The sequence below is a fragment of the Zootoca vivipara genome, chromosome 12 (genome assembly GCF_963506605.1).
Source record: "Zootoca vivipara chromosome 12, rZooViv1.1, whole genome shotgun sequence".
Classification (NCBI taxonomy): Eukaryota; Metazoa; Chordata; class Lepidosauria; order Squamata; family Lacertidae; genus Zootoca; species Zootoca vivipara.
Window position 1 is genome coordinate 27,396,409 of NC_083287.1, and position 14,113 is coordinate 27,410,521.

Sequence of the window (14,113 nt, forward strand, 5' to 3'; positions counted from 1 at the left end):
TTAGTTTCCTTGGATACTGAAATGATTAGTCAACACTATAATACTATCCCTTTAGACCTGTGTTCCTTTAATTGTATTGGAAAGACCTTGGGTTCTACAAACACAAAAACATGGGGCAGAGGAACACGTACACATCCATGCACACAAAAGTCCTGTTTCTGGAGCCTGGTGCCTAATGCTGACAAGTTGCAGTTCAGCATTCAGCTCAGTGACTATATGCTGCATTTGCTCTTTCAACTCTCCATCTCCAGGAGACAAACAGGGCTCTGATAGTCCTTTGAGAATATGCCAGGGAAGAGACCATACTCACATAAAATGAATGTCCTATCACATTGCAAACTGTGGGATTTTGGGGTCCCATTAGTAGAATGTTCCTTCTAAGAGAAAACACTGGTGCATTTGTTTCTGAAGTGGTCTGCTTTGTGTGACTTTACCCACCTAATTTTCATGGGAGACATTTGTGGGAAGTAATATCTACATGAAAAAAAAACCTCAAAGCTTGTATCATGCCAAAGAATTATGAATGTTCTCATTTTTAACTGACAGGAGGACTCAAAACATTTCCTATATTTTCCACAGGTTGAATCCAGAGATATACACACCTAAGGGAACTAATGGAACCTGCCTTTTCCTGCTCCTCCAGACCCTTATGCCATAAGTCACTCCATTCAGCAATGTCCCCTGGATCTCATTAAAGTCTTTTTGGGAGAGTTGCTGGCAGGGAGGAAAGCTTGTTCTCAGCAGTCCAGTGCACTTATCTTTGGATCCAACCGCATGTATAATCTATTTTGAAAATCATTGATTCTTGCTTTCATTCACAGTGTTTTATACACATAGTCTTTTTATTATCTGCATTTTCAACATGGGTTGTTGTATACTTTTGAGCCCATTTGAACTTTTGCTGTAAGTTTCGCCTGAGCTGCTTTTAAAGAGACATTATTCACAGAGCAGTTTACAAAATACACATTAAAATATAACCATGCATTTATTGTCATGACACGGGGACTTTACCCCCATGGAATCAAAATGAACCTCATAATACAGATAAAAGGGCAGAAGTAAAGGTGTAAAGATAAGTGAATATGCTGTTCTTATTTGGAGCACAGAAGGGGCTCCTGAACCCTAATTCAGTTCAGTTCAATTCAGGTCTGTTCAAACATATCTAGTTATTTTCTAAAATGGACCCTGAGTCTACTGTGTCAATATGCACATGCTCATATTCTAATTTATTGTTTGGACGAGCAGAGAGCAACATAGCTTATGTGTACCTTGTGATAACCAGTTTACTGAACCTCTTAAAAGCTGTTTAAGGTAATAATTGACTTGTTGTTGTTGTTGTTGTTGTTGTTGTTGTTGTTGTTGTTGTGTAGTCATTGTTTAGTCGCATCCGACTCTTTGTGACACCATGGACCAGAGCACACCAGGCACTCCTATCTTCCACTGCCTCCCGCAATTTGGTCAGACTCATGTTCATAGCTTCGAGAACACTGTCCAACCATCTCGTCCTCTGTCGTCCCCTTCTCCTAGTGCCCTTCATCTTTCCCAACATCAGGGTCTTTTCCAGGGAGTCTTCTCTTCTCATGAGGTGGCCAAAGTGTTGGAGCCTCAGCTTCAGGATCTGTCCTTCCAGTGAGCACTCAGGGCTGATTTCCTCAAGAATGGATAGGTTTGATCTTCTTGCAGTCCATGGGACTCTCAAGAGTCTCCTCCAGCACCATAATTCAAAAGCACCAATTCTTCGGCGATCAGCCTTCTTTATGGTCCAGCTCTCACTTCCATACATCACTACTGGGAAAACCATAGCTTTAACTATATGGACCTTTGTCGGCAAGGTGATGTCTCTGCTTTTTAAGATGCTGTCTAGGTTTGTCATTGCTTTTCTCCCAAGAAGCAGGTGTCTTTTAATTTCGTGACTGCTGTCACCATCTGCAGTGATCATGGAACCCAAGAAATAATTGACTTATTAATTATCAATTCTGCATCTATCAAGTATCATCACAATTTGTCATCTTTCCGCAGGGCCTGCAAGACAGAGCTGTTCCGCCTGGCCTTTGGGTTAGACTCAGCTTGACCACTGTGTTTTCCTCCCTCATGGCTTGGATTTATGGAATACTTGAATTGAGGCTGCACTTTAAATTTTAATACTGTATTTTAATCTGTATTTTAATTAATTGTTTTTATGTTTTATTGTAATTCTGTTGGTGTCAGCCGCCCTGAGCCCGGTTTTTGACTGGGGAGGACGGGGTATAAATAAAAATTTATTTATTATTATTATTATTATTAATGTTGGCCTGCAGCAGCTCTATACTGAGGAATAAATATTCCAGCAAAGCAGGAAGATCGGTCAATTCATTTTATTGTTACTATTAAACATTTTGTAACTGATATGGAAAAATCAATGGAAATTTGCAGATATTTTTGCTTGCCTTTTGTAATCTGAGAGGAATTTCCTTTAACTCCAACTGTAAATGTCCCTTATACATACCCTCTCTGTTACTTATCTTTGTCTCAAAGCTTTGTGCAGCATTATATTTTCAAGAAGCAAAGTTCTTTCCTGCCATGTTGACAAACCTAATCTGGACTCAGATTAACAGCTGAGACAGCAAATGTAGTGATGAAACCATAACAGGGTACTTATTCTTTAGCACAAGGTCTACTTACAGGAAGCACATCAAAGAAATGTACCTGCTTCTGGATTCAATTCCTATTGCTGTGCTTCCCAGCAAGACAGCAAGCAAGAGGAGCAAGATGCCAGATCAAAGTGCTAAAAAAAATAAGGAACAGGTTGTAAGACAGTAAAAAATGATTGCATCAGAATATTAAACACTACTTTCTTAGGTCACTTCTACACAATTGGGACTCAATTGCACAGCATCACCATCAGATTCCACAATTAAAGTAGATTTGGTGCTTTTGCACAATAAACCCATTTTTTAAAAAAATAAATAAATTAAAAAAACACTTTTTGAAGCAAATAAATTAAAAAACACTTTTTGAAGCAAATAAATTAAAAAAACACTTTTTGAAGCAAAGAAATTGATGGGGAAATGCACTAGAAATTGTGCACTGAAATTGCTTGATGCAGTATCTTATAATTTCTCCCACAAATCAGAACGAATGGTCAATAAACAGGGACATTATATAACCCTCCCTGCAAACTTTGTGCAAACAAATCGGAATGCTAAATAAACAGCAGTCTGGAAGTGACCTTAGAATACACTGTCTTTGTAATGTAACAAATTAAAGCTTTTTGTAGTTGTTATTGTTGCAGCTACAGTGCCTCTCAAAAACAAAACAAAACTGGCAATGCTACAGTGTCACCCTATTTCGCTACAGGATGCAGGCGTCTGTGGCAGACTTTAGGCTTCAAAATTTCAGCTGTGCCCTGTGCGACACCAAAATTTGGCACCCCCACCCCCACTTGCTTTCCATTGCTAGTCATTGTTGCAGCAACCGGCCCAGCGCAGGCGAATGTAATGGAGATCAAGGTGTATTGGGATGTGCGGACCTACACCTGAGCACCCGCAATTAGTATGTGAAGAGTTAATTAACCTGAAGGTATAGGGCAGTTATTATTATCATTATTTATTGAATTTGCATACTAACGATGTCCTAAGTGTGAGTTCGTGTACAAATTGAATAAATAAGAAGAAAGTCCTGTCTTAAATCCTCGTCAATCGACAAGTGTGGATGAAGTCAGGTGAATTCCTTTGTTAGGTGATGCCTGGTGGGGGATTAACCATTAGCGCTTCAAACCCTCCAGATGTTTTGGGACTACAACTCCCATCATCCCTGACCACTGGTCCTGTTAGCTAGGGATGATGGGAGTTGTAGTCCCAAAACAGCTGGAGGGCCAAGTTTGCCTATGCCTGCACTAGCGCACCAAAAGAACTGCCTATTAGAATGCAAATAAATAAAGGAGGTGGAATCAGGAGAGATAGGCCCAGGAAATGATTGTATTTTTTTTTAATGTAGTATACACACTAACAATTGGGAAACACTTGCCTGCCAGCACTCCAACTGCAGAACAGCCTTTACCAACGGTGTTGTGGACTTTGAAGAAGCACGAACTCAGGAGGAAAGAAAGAAACGAGCTAAGAGGAAGGCACGTTTGGCAAACCATCACCGTGATCAACTCCCGCCCGGAAACCTATGTCCCCACTGTGGAAGGACATGTGGATCCAGAATTGGCCTCAACAGTCATTGTTAAAACCGTGTTTATGGAAGACAATCTTACTCAGCTACGAGTGATTCCCAAAGAAGTATGTATGTGCCTGGAAGGCCAGCGTGGGTGGCAGAACAAAAAGTGATGCTGCTGCTGCGCGCCCCTCCAAAGAAGACTGAAAAGTTGTTCAGGTGTGTCAGAGAAGCCGTCCCTCGCCTCCCTTGTGCCTAGTTTCCCGGGAGGAACCTGGGCAATCCCGCTGCAACCTCGCAGCAAGAAAGCGAGGGTGGCGGTAAACTTTCGTTAACGAGATACGGATCCGCCCCTAAACTAATGGGTCACTCGCTGCTGGCCTGGTTCGAGAAGCCGCAGAGCTCGCTTAACTCGCGCAGTTCATCGATCTACTTCCCACAGGTTGTTTGCCTAAACCGGTGGCGTAGGGAGCGCGCTGGCTGCGGCCTTGAAACTATCCCCAAAGGCCAGCGAGGAAAGACGCTCTCTCTCCTCCCCACCCACAATAAGTTGAACTTTCCCCTGAAGGAAAGAAGGGAGCGCCGGGCTAATATCCTCTCTGCTCTTTGCCGTGGGCTCGCGCCTCTCCTCAGGAGAGAGAGAGAGGGGGGAAAAGGCGGTCGGCGTCGTTGTCAGCAGCAGCTGCACAAACAAGGCGAGCGCAGCCAAGCTATGGCGGCTTCTTCGCCCGCCGCCCCTCAGCGGGCGCTCCCCGCCTCCCAGCAGCTCCGCGGCCTCTTCTACGCCCTCACGCCCAACGAGAGCTCCTTCCGCGCCGTCGAGGAGGTGCCCGATTACGTGGACAAGGTGAGCCAAGCGCAGCCCGGAGGAGAAGGCGGCGGCCTCGGCCTCGCTTGGCTTTTTTACCTGAGGGGGATTAACTGCTGCCCATCTCTTCCCCTCCCCCCACTACGCTCGAACCCCAAGGCAGCAACGGCGGTGGCCTGCTGTGTTTTGGGCTGTGGAACACACGTCCTGGAAACTGCTCTTGGGCTTCCTCCTCAGGGTTGAGGAGGAAAAAAGGCTTTTTTGGGGGGGAGTGCTGGCGGAACTGTTCTGTTTCGTGTGGGGCAGCCCTGGGGCCCTAGGAGCCAGGGGACCTATGTGTCTTTGCCCCCCCCAATAAAATATTTGAGCCCCCCACCCCAATTAATGGACATCGCCAGCACCATTTTCCTAGAAAAAGAGGGTCCAGATTTCTCCCTTGTTCCCTTAGAATGGCAATGGCGCCTTCCAGAAAAAAATGGTGCAGGGGGGGAGCCCTGGGCATTGCTGTTCACATGGTGTCTTATCTATTTTTCAGGGTGGGGATTACGTGCCCCCCCCCAGTATTTTATTCAAGTTGGCACCGGTGCCTATGGTACACACTTTGCATGTAAAAAGGCCCCAGGTTCAGTCCTCGGCATCTCCAGGTAGGGACTGGGAGAGACTCCCATGTCCGAAACCTTTGAACAGGGCAGACAATACTGATATACCGTAGGCAGCATGGGTGTAGCCAGGATTTTTGTTGAGGAAGACAGTCGGGTCACCCCCTAAAGTTGACGACGTTTTGTGGGGAAATCACAGGTAAAAAAATACCACCACCACCCCGTAATGTTTGGTTGGTTGGGGGGAAAACCTCAGTTATTTGAGTACTTTGAATGCTTTTCAATGGCTTCGCCCATGCTAGGCAACCCACTCTTCTGACTGGGCCTAAGGCAGCTTCCTGTGTTCCAGGCCCTGACTGTGGCCTGAAATGAATTGGAGCTTAACGTTGCAGAGAGCTGGTTGGCACCAGGTTTCAATAAGAATGATCTAGGAAATTCTGAGGAAGCCCAAATAAAATGGGGAAACAAACATGGACTGGCATTTTAATACCAAGTGTTGAGTGAATGCTGGGGAGAAAGTATTATTACTGTTTACCTCGCCTTCACCCCAAAGTCCCAGGATACAACATTAAAACACAACATTAAAAATACTTTAAAACAGGCACGTCCAACAGGTAGATCGTGATCTATTGGTAGATCATAGGGTGTTCCTGGTAGATCTCTGGCCACTCAGTGACCTACCCCCCCCAAAAAAAAGCTCTACAACTTGGGCTTTCCAAAAAAGCTCAGCAACTTTTGCTTCCTAGCAAAAAAAGTGGGCCATCAGATTAAGTTCCACTACCGGACTGGGGATTCAGGACCCTCAACTGTTTTATATAATCAACTTTTGATTATGTTCTGTGTATATCACAATGCTCATTTAGTTCCATTCATTCATATATTCAGTTCCATTCATTCATTTGCTCCCTAAAAAAAGCTCAACCACCTTGGCTTCCCCCAAAAAGCTCAACAACTTTGATCCATCCAACAACAATGGGTAGATCACTACCAGTTTTTTTACACTGTGAGTAGATCACAGTCTATTGGGAGTTGGATGTCCCTGCTTTAAAACAAATTACAAGCACAGAAATAAGGTAGGTCCTAAAATATTTATATCTCAAGTGTCAAAAGCCTGGGTAAAGTTAATCTTTACTTGGAGTAGACCCACTGAAATTAATGGGCATAAGTCATGACCATTAATTTCAGTGGGTCTGCTCTGAATAAAAGTTACAGTAGTTTAGGACTAGCCCACCGATAAGATTGGACTATTGGTTTGCAATTACATCCCCAGGTGGGAAGCAATGCTAATTGCTGTATATTCATATACAGTTGCACTTTTATGTACTGTTGTTGCCCTGAAATAGAAGCACTTTTCAGATTGAAACGGGCTATAGATAAGGTCCCATAGTAGTAGAACACATGATTTACATTAATGTCTCTAGATCCTGACATGGTTACTTAAAGTAGTAGTAGCTAACATTCTCTTGGCCCAAGAGATGTATGAGGAATGGAGGATATCTTTTTGAAGCGCTGCATGGGCAACACATGTGTGTGTACACATATGCACACTGCACTGCACACTGCACACACACAGGCAGGCACAGAGCAGAAAGGGTGGTCACATGCAGATGTTTTCTCTTTCATGCAACATGCAACATGCAGGCAGACTTCATCCACCTTACCACATCCCCCTGCAGGTTGATCTGATGAGTAGGAGAAGGTAGTGATCTTCCCATCCACCCCTGCTCACCAGATAGCTTGCTCTCTCATCTCACTATATCATTTATCTACACCAGTCCTAGTTCAGGAATGACATTCTGCAATGGGGATTCAGTTTCCCCATGAAAGGAGAAAAAAATGTTAAAGGGTAAGGGCTTGGGAAAGTTCCCTGTCTGAGATCTTGGGAAGCTGCTGCCAGTCATACGCCACCCAACAGTGGGTGAGCTGGATCAATGGCCTATTTGTAAATTCAAACCTGCTTTTCCAGGGTTCTTAGTCACTAGAAAACGTGAAATATATGAATAGTAGGATCTATACGCACATTGAGTTGAGAGTGTGGCCGTTGGGAGTGATAGCATCATGTATGATCCTCTCCTCTCCTAGAATGAGATTTGGATATGGGAACCTAAATTCTACATCTGCTATGAACTTTTGTGGAAAATTAGATCCCTGAGTCTACTCAGCCTCAGCAGTATAGCTTGCAGTGTGGAATAACTGAAGTACCTATGAACCACCAGCTCTAAATACAGTTGATTCAGAAACAATACACCGATAAAGTCTTTTGCTTCAGAGGAGTTTTTAACAGTGTAAAATATTGAAAGTTGACATGTTTTTAAAATACCATTTGCTTCATAAATGTCATGTTCAAGTTAGGATTGGTTTCACACATTCAGACACTCCACTTGATCTCCTGTCTCTAGATGACTCAGCTATATGTGTGAATTGTCTGTACTGAAAATACATTGTTACTGAGTTTTTGATGTAATACAAAATTTAAAAAAATCAACCAACAACAATATTCCTGCAAAACTACATGGCACAGAGGTAGCTTATATATGATCCTTTATGATGCTAACTTGAGCGTAAATTAGACCGAGTTGAATGGGATGTGTTCCTAAACAAAAGAGAACAGAATTGTGTTGTCATCATCACTTGTAAGAATGTGTAATGCTTATCCAAGCATGTCATTTTTACAATATGCAGATGCGATGATAGCAAAAATAATGTGTTTTCAAGTTTAAATCTTTACTAGAAAATAAGCACTCTGTTGTCTTTTATTATTGACTATCTTGTTTTTGTGTTTCTTTTTCATTTTAGGCAACTCCATGGTTCATTACCCTGATTCTTCTAGAGTTTATTGTTAAGTGGGCTCAGAAGGGATCATCAGCTCGGGTCAATGACAGCATAGCGTGTCTCTCTGCAGGGGTCCTGTCTCGACTTCCAGAGTGAGTCCTCTCAGTTGCGTTGTTTGGCTGATTCATGTTTAGGGGGAAATAATCCCCTATAGCAAATACTACCTTCACTAACACAAAAAAGCTAGTAGCTTGGGTTGGATGTGAAAGTACAGTGTGAAATTGTAGGCATTTAGCTTCTCCTGCTGCTGCCACTGCACTGCAAGGAAACAATCCAAAGCTAGGCTTGTGGTTTATTCTTCTCCACTTGTCGTACGCTAAAAACAGACCTTGACTACTGCTCATGTTTTGTTTGGACAGAAACAAACTATGAGCCTGTGTTTGGATGTAGTGTTAAGCCAGACCATAGTTTGCTTCTTGGCAGCGCAGCAGCGCCAGGAGTGTGGAAGGAGCGAAGCACCTACTGCTTAAGCAGTGAGCACATTAAACCAAAGTTTATTTTATTATGGGTTAATGTAACATACAGACTAGGCCATTGAGGCATGCAACTGTTAATACAATATGCAGTTTTGCAGGAACTGGTTTGCCACATCTGCATCTGAAAGTATTTGTAAACGACTAAATAGGCTAGACTAAATCAGGGGTTGATAACCTTTTTGGACCATTGGGCACATTTTGAATTTTGAGAAAGTGCTGTGATTGCCAGTCACAACATGGCTATCATGGAGGACATGGCATGACACAAAATGCCTGCCATGGGGGATCCATCGTTGTTGCTGGAAGCTCCTGTGGTTGCAATGGTGAGGGCTGCTTTTTATCAACTTTGGCTACAATGAACTGGCTGCATTGGTATCCTTGAGACTATATTACTGCAATAGTCTATGCGGGGCTTCCCTGAATATTTGAAGCTGCAGTTAGTGCAGAATGTAGCAGCTGGGTTGCTGAGTGATGTGTCTGGCCATGGCCATGTAACACCATTGTTAAAAGAACTGTACCAGTGTCCAGATTTGCAGCTGACCCTAGTTTAAGGTTTAAGGTTTTTACTTGTTTAAGATATTAACTTAAAAGACCCTAAATAACTAGGGCCCGGGTTATCTGAGCAAACACCTTCTTCCAACACATATCTGTCTAGTCACTAAGTTCATCTACAGAGGCCTCCTGTTGGGCCACAGCCTGCAGACATCCATCCGGCATTAATGAGGAAAAGGGATTTCTTTGTGATGGTATTGACTTCTGGAATGGTCTTGCTCTAGAAATAAATCATGCACCAACAGTAATGCAGTTCTGGCATGTGCTGAAAGCTTTCCGAAGGAATCCATTCCACTGTCGAACAGTCTTATTGTCAGAAAGTCCTGGTGGTTAGTCAGAATCTCCTTTCTTGTAACTGGAATCCATTGGTTTGGTTCCTAGTCTCCGGAGCAGGAGGAAACAAGCTTGTTGCCCCTTCCATGTGTGACAACTCTTTAGACATTTGAAGATGACTATAATTTCTCTTCTCAGTCTCCCCTTTTCCAGGTTAACATACCCAGCTCCCTCAACCATCCCTCCTAAGGCTTGATTTCCAGACCCTTGATCATCTTGGTTGCCTTCCTCTGCACACGTTCCATATGCTGCTTTCCTTGCATGCTTTGTTCAAATTAGGTACTACTACTTTAGTTCATAGTTGACCTTACATCTGAACCAGCAAATTGATTTGTGCTTGCTATGCACAAGTCATGGTTTGATACAGGGAGCCTATGGCCCTGCAGTTGTTTTTGGACTCCAGCTTCCTTCAGCCCCAGCCAGCTTGGCCAATGGTTAGGGATAACGGGAGTTGTAGTCCAGCAACATCTGGAGGACCAGAAGTTCCCCATCCCTGTATTAAACAGTTGACCAAACATTATCCCTTGTTCTAGATGAGTTATGAATACCAGAGGGGGAAAGCTAACAGGATTAAAAATTAAAACATTCCTTTGTCATTTTTTATCCTAAAAAGCAAGCAAACAAAAAATAGCAAGTTCCTTCCATTAGAGCTTCAGGCAGCCTCCTCCCCCCCCCCGCCCCCGGCAACAAATACATAGTAAGGAAGTTTGACAGAAACTGTTAAAATAATATTTCAGCAGAGTTCACTGTATCTGGGGAAATAGTAGTGTAAATCATTAACAGCTGAGGGTTAGATTAACGCACTATTGATGATATCCTCTCCTAGGGACTAATTTTCATCTTCTCGGCTAACAGGAGAAAGTTTCCCACTTCCTCGGAAAGCATGTGATTAGTATTAAAATGGTGACTTGCAATACATCAAAACTGTGGTTGGAACAGATCTTCAGACATATAATCAGAATACCTTTTTAGTTGCTGTGAAGAAACTTGAAGCCATGGATTTAAAATTTAAGTACTGTATGTAAGGCAACTTTTAAATTCTCTTAAAAGGGGGAAGAATATTGCGGCTGCAATCCTAAAAACTTATAGTAAGTAAGGTCTATTGGACACAGTGGGAATTGCTTCCAAGTAAGAATTGAACAAAAACAAAGAAGCATAGTAAATTGCTTAAGGATAATATAAGAGACATTTAAAATTCATGTAAATGTAAAACTTTAAAGTTTGTTAAAATCACTTTAGAAATGGAAACTTGGGATTGAAACCTTCAAGCTCAGTTCTTGTGAATAAGTCTCACTGAACTCGATGAAGCTGTTCCCTTCTGTAAGTAGAGGGTTGCCAATCATATCAAATTCTTGCTTGTAGATAGTTCTGAAAACCTAGACACTAAAAAAATTACAAATAAAACTTGCATTAAGTCTTGAAAAGTTTTCAGTGAACCAAGCAAAACAATAATCATTTCTCCTGAAATAACTACTGGTATATATATGCTAGATATGAATATCACCTACAGTTCATGCATTATTTCTTATATTGGTTAATTTCCCCCCCATGAAATTAAGAAGTACAATTAAATGTTCACAATAACTCCTAAACTCAAGTCTCATTTATTTGAAAGGAATGAACTTCCATGGAAAAATAAAGGATTGCAGCCTGCAATGAAGTGTCAGAAAATACTTTTCAGTTGGTTTGCCAATATACTTTTGTATATAGCCTGTACACTTAATATTGGTTTTTTTAGCCATGCCTGCAATGAAGATTTCCATTTCTAAAACCAGAACAAGATATAGTTAATGCTGTCAATTTAATATAACTCTCCACACTGTATTGACTACAGAAAGAGGGGAGATTCCTATTGGAATTTTTATTATGTGTGATTCTACATCTTCCTTTGTTGATAACCTTTAAAATTATGCAGCTGTTCCATATTCATTTTTTAAATAGCTGAAATTCATTTAACCTATAAGGGCTGCAATTCTTTATACACTTACTTTGGAGTATATCCCATTGAAAAAATTGGTACATACTTTTGTGCTGGTTGGAGCTTTTTTATTTTTAAGGGAAACAGCACAGATTTAAAATAACAATAAGGAAGCATTTACTAGGGTCTGCTAATAGTCTTCAAAACTGCAATTTTTGTGAATTGCTCTTAGCCTAAGGTTACTTTATAGCCAGTTTTGCATATTGAGGGTAGAAGTGGATCATATTTGTCTTCCTGAGCGAAGTCAGGGAATAGAACTCCCGCTCCTTCCTTCCCCTTTCCGCCACCTTGCGGAAAGTTTGGCTTTGTATTGGAGTGTGAAAAGGGAGAAAAAGCCCTGACTCTAGCATGTCAAGCATATTTCAACTCGATTTGTGTCAACTCTAATAAGTTGGTTGACAGAGTAATAAATTGGTTGTCAGCTCAAGAGCTGGCAACTTTCCAAAAAATAAAGAGGGGATTTTAGATTGCAGGCAAGCTCTTTTCCTTTTTCAACCTGAGGTTTCCAAAGGCTGCTGCTTCTCCCTCCTTTTTCGTAGAGAAAACATTAGGAAATCTTGTTATTTTACATTTTCTAGTCGTTTTCCCATGGAGAAATGTAAATTACAATTTTAAAGTAAGTCTGCAGACTTAATTATGGTGTGTGCTGGTGACTTCTAAGCAATTTCAATTGGTGTGGCCAGCTTGTATCTTTGTAAACCACATTGAGGGTTTTGTTTTGTTTTTACAATCAAGAGGTATATACATTTTATTAAATATTATATTTCCCTTGTGCTGAGGAATGCTGTCTGTTGTTATTAGACGAGAACAGTGTGTGTGTGTGTGTGAGAGAGAGAGAGAGAGAGAGAGTGCAAGAGCGAGATTTCGCTTCATAATCGGAACCAGCAGAACATACGTAAACATGGTAAGCATAATTTGTTAAAGGGCGGCTGTCTTTTTAATTCTGTGTTATGCCGTGCTCTCCATGGCAGCCGTTTTGTGCCCCACAGCAGACACAAGATTCACAATGTGCACACTTAATCGAAAAAGGTTGGCGCCCCCTTGTTATAAGTGGATTTCCTATCTCATATTTTATCTGTGTAATAAGGTATCTTCTGGATTTTAGTCTTTGAAGATCCAACGTTTCCTAGTAGCTCCCTTTCCTTTATTCCACAAAACTAGATAGCAATTTATGGATTTTTCAGACATTATTTATCTAAGCGTTTGCAGAATCACATATAAGGCTACATTACTCCGAAACAGGTAGAAATTAAAGCCAAGTTGGAATGTTAGTGAATTTCCTCCTATTTTGCAATGAAAATTTGTCAGAGCTTCTGATTTTAACCATCTTTCTTGGAGCAAGTGCCATTTACGTAAAAGAGTTTAGTTCCAGATAAATAATCAACTTAATTAGCCTCCATTTTTTTTCTTGAAACCCTTATCGAAGGGGGGAGTGGAAGGTTTTTTGTTTCTGGAAAAAAGAGAGTAGGCATTAAATAACTGCTAGGTTGTTGGCTTTCATAAAATATCCAAAAAGACATAAGTAACTGCTGATGCTTTTTGTGATACAATCAATTATTTTTACAATTCTAGCTATTATGTTTCATTTTTTTGTAATCCAATGATGAATGAAAAATATGCAGAATTTACTTGCGTGACTTTTAAAAATAAAACAAAATCATTTCTTTGCAGTTAGTCTGAATTTTACACTCTGGCTACAACCCATGGAAAAAAGGACTCAAGGGCAAAATGAAAGTTCATAAAAATGGAGGAAAAGTATCTGTTCATATTTCTGGATATGCTGCAAAAGCATTACATTTCTTTTATTAACAAGGCCAAAGTGAGAAAACAGTATCCAGTGGCCACAATCCAACACAGAGTCAGGCACTCTTAAGCCCTTTTGATTCAGTGGTGCTTAAGTCCATGTAACTATTCACTGGATAGTGGCCAATAAATGTTAACATTGTGTTGCTGGATCCCCTCCCCCCCCCCTTTTCATTTCCTGGGCAGTGAAATGATGTTGAAAATACTTTTTTTTTGTTCCCTTTAGACTAGCATTGGTTCTCTTCTCGCCAGTTGTCTGTATGATTAAGAATTTAAGCTAAGACTTGCGAATGCCTCATGCTATAAATTGTAAAAATATGGTTGGTCATATAAAATCATCTTTAACAATATCTGAAGAACAGGACTTTTATGAAAATTAAACATCTTCCAGGTGTTTTGCCTTAGAAAATGGCAGGTTCACCTACCATTGAAAGTTGCATGGAAATTCTCGGTCCATCAACTGCCAAAGTGAAGTTAAACAGATATCTTGAGTGGAAAATCAGGACAGCTGTTGGAGGGCTATGAGTGAGACACAGGTGGACTATGACAGCCAGAGGTGAAAGAGGGTCCTCTCATTCTCTTTCTGAATTCTTTT

General features: G+C 41.3%; 1 protein-coding gene across 2 annotated transcripts in view; it reads left to right on the top strand.

Annotated features, from left to right (window-relative positions):
* The first annotated feature begins 4,573 nt into the window (after positions 1-4,573).
* The window catches only part of AGMO (alkylglycerol monooxygenase), a 121,722-nt gene continuing 112,182 nt past the window's right edge, over positions 4,574-14,113 (top strand). For both annotated transcript variants that reach the window (XM_035130284.2, XM_035130283.2), the window contains exons 1-2: positions 4,574-4,984; positions 8,341-8,468. In XM_035130284.2, coding sequence (XP_034986175.1) covers positions 4,850-4,984; positions 8,341-8,468 — 263 coding nt within the window. In that variant the 5' untranslated portion in view covers positions 4,574-4,849. The remainder of the gene's footprint in view (positions 4,985-8,340; positions 8,469-14,113) is intronic.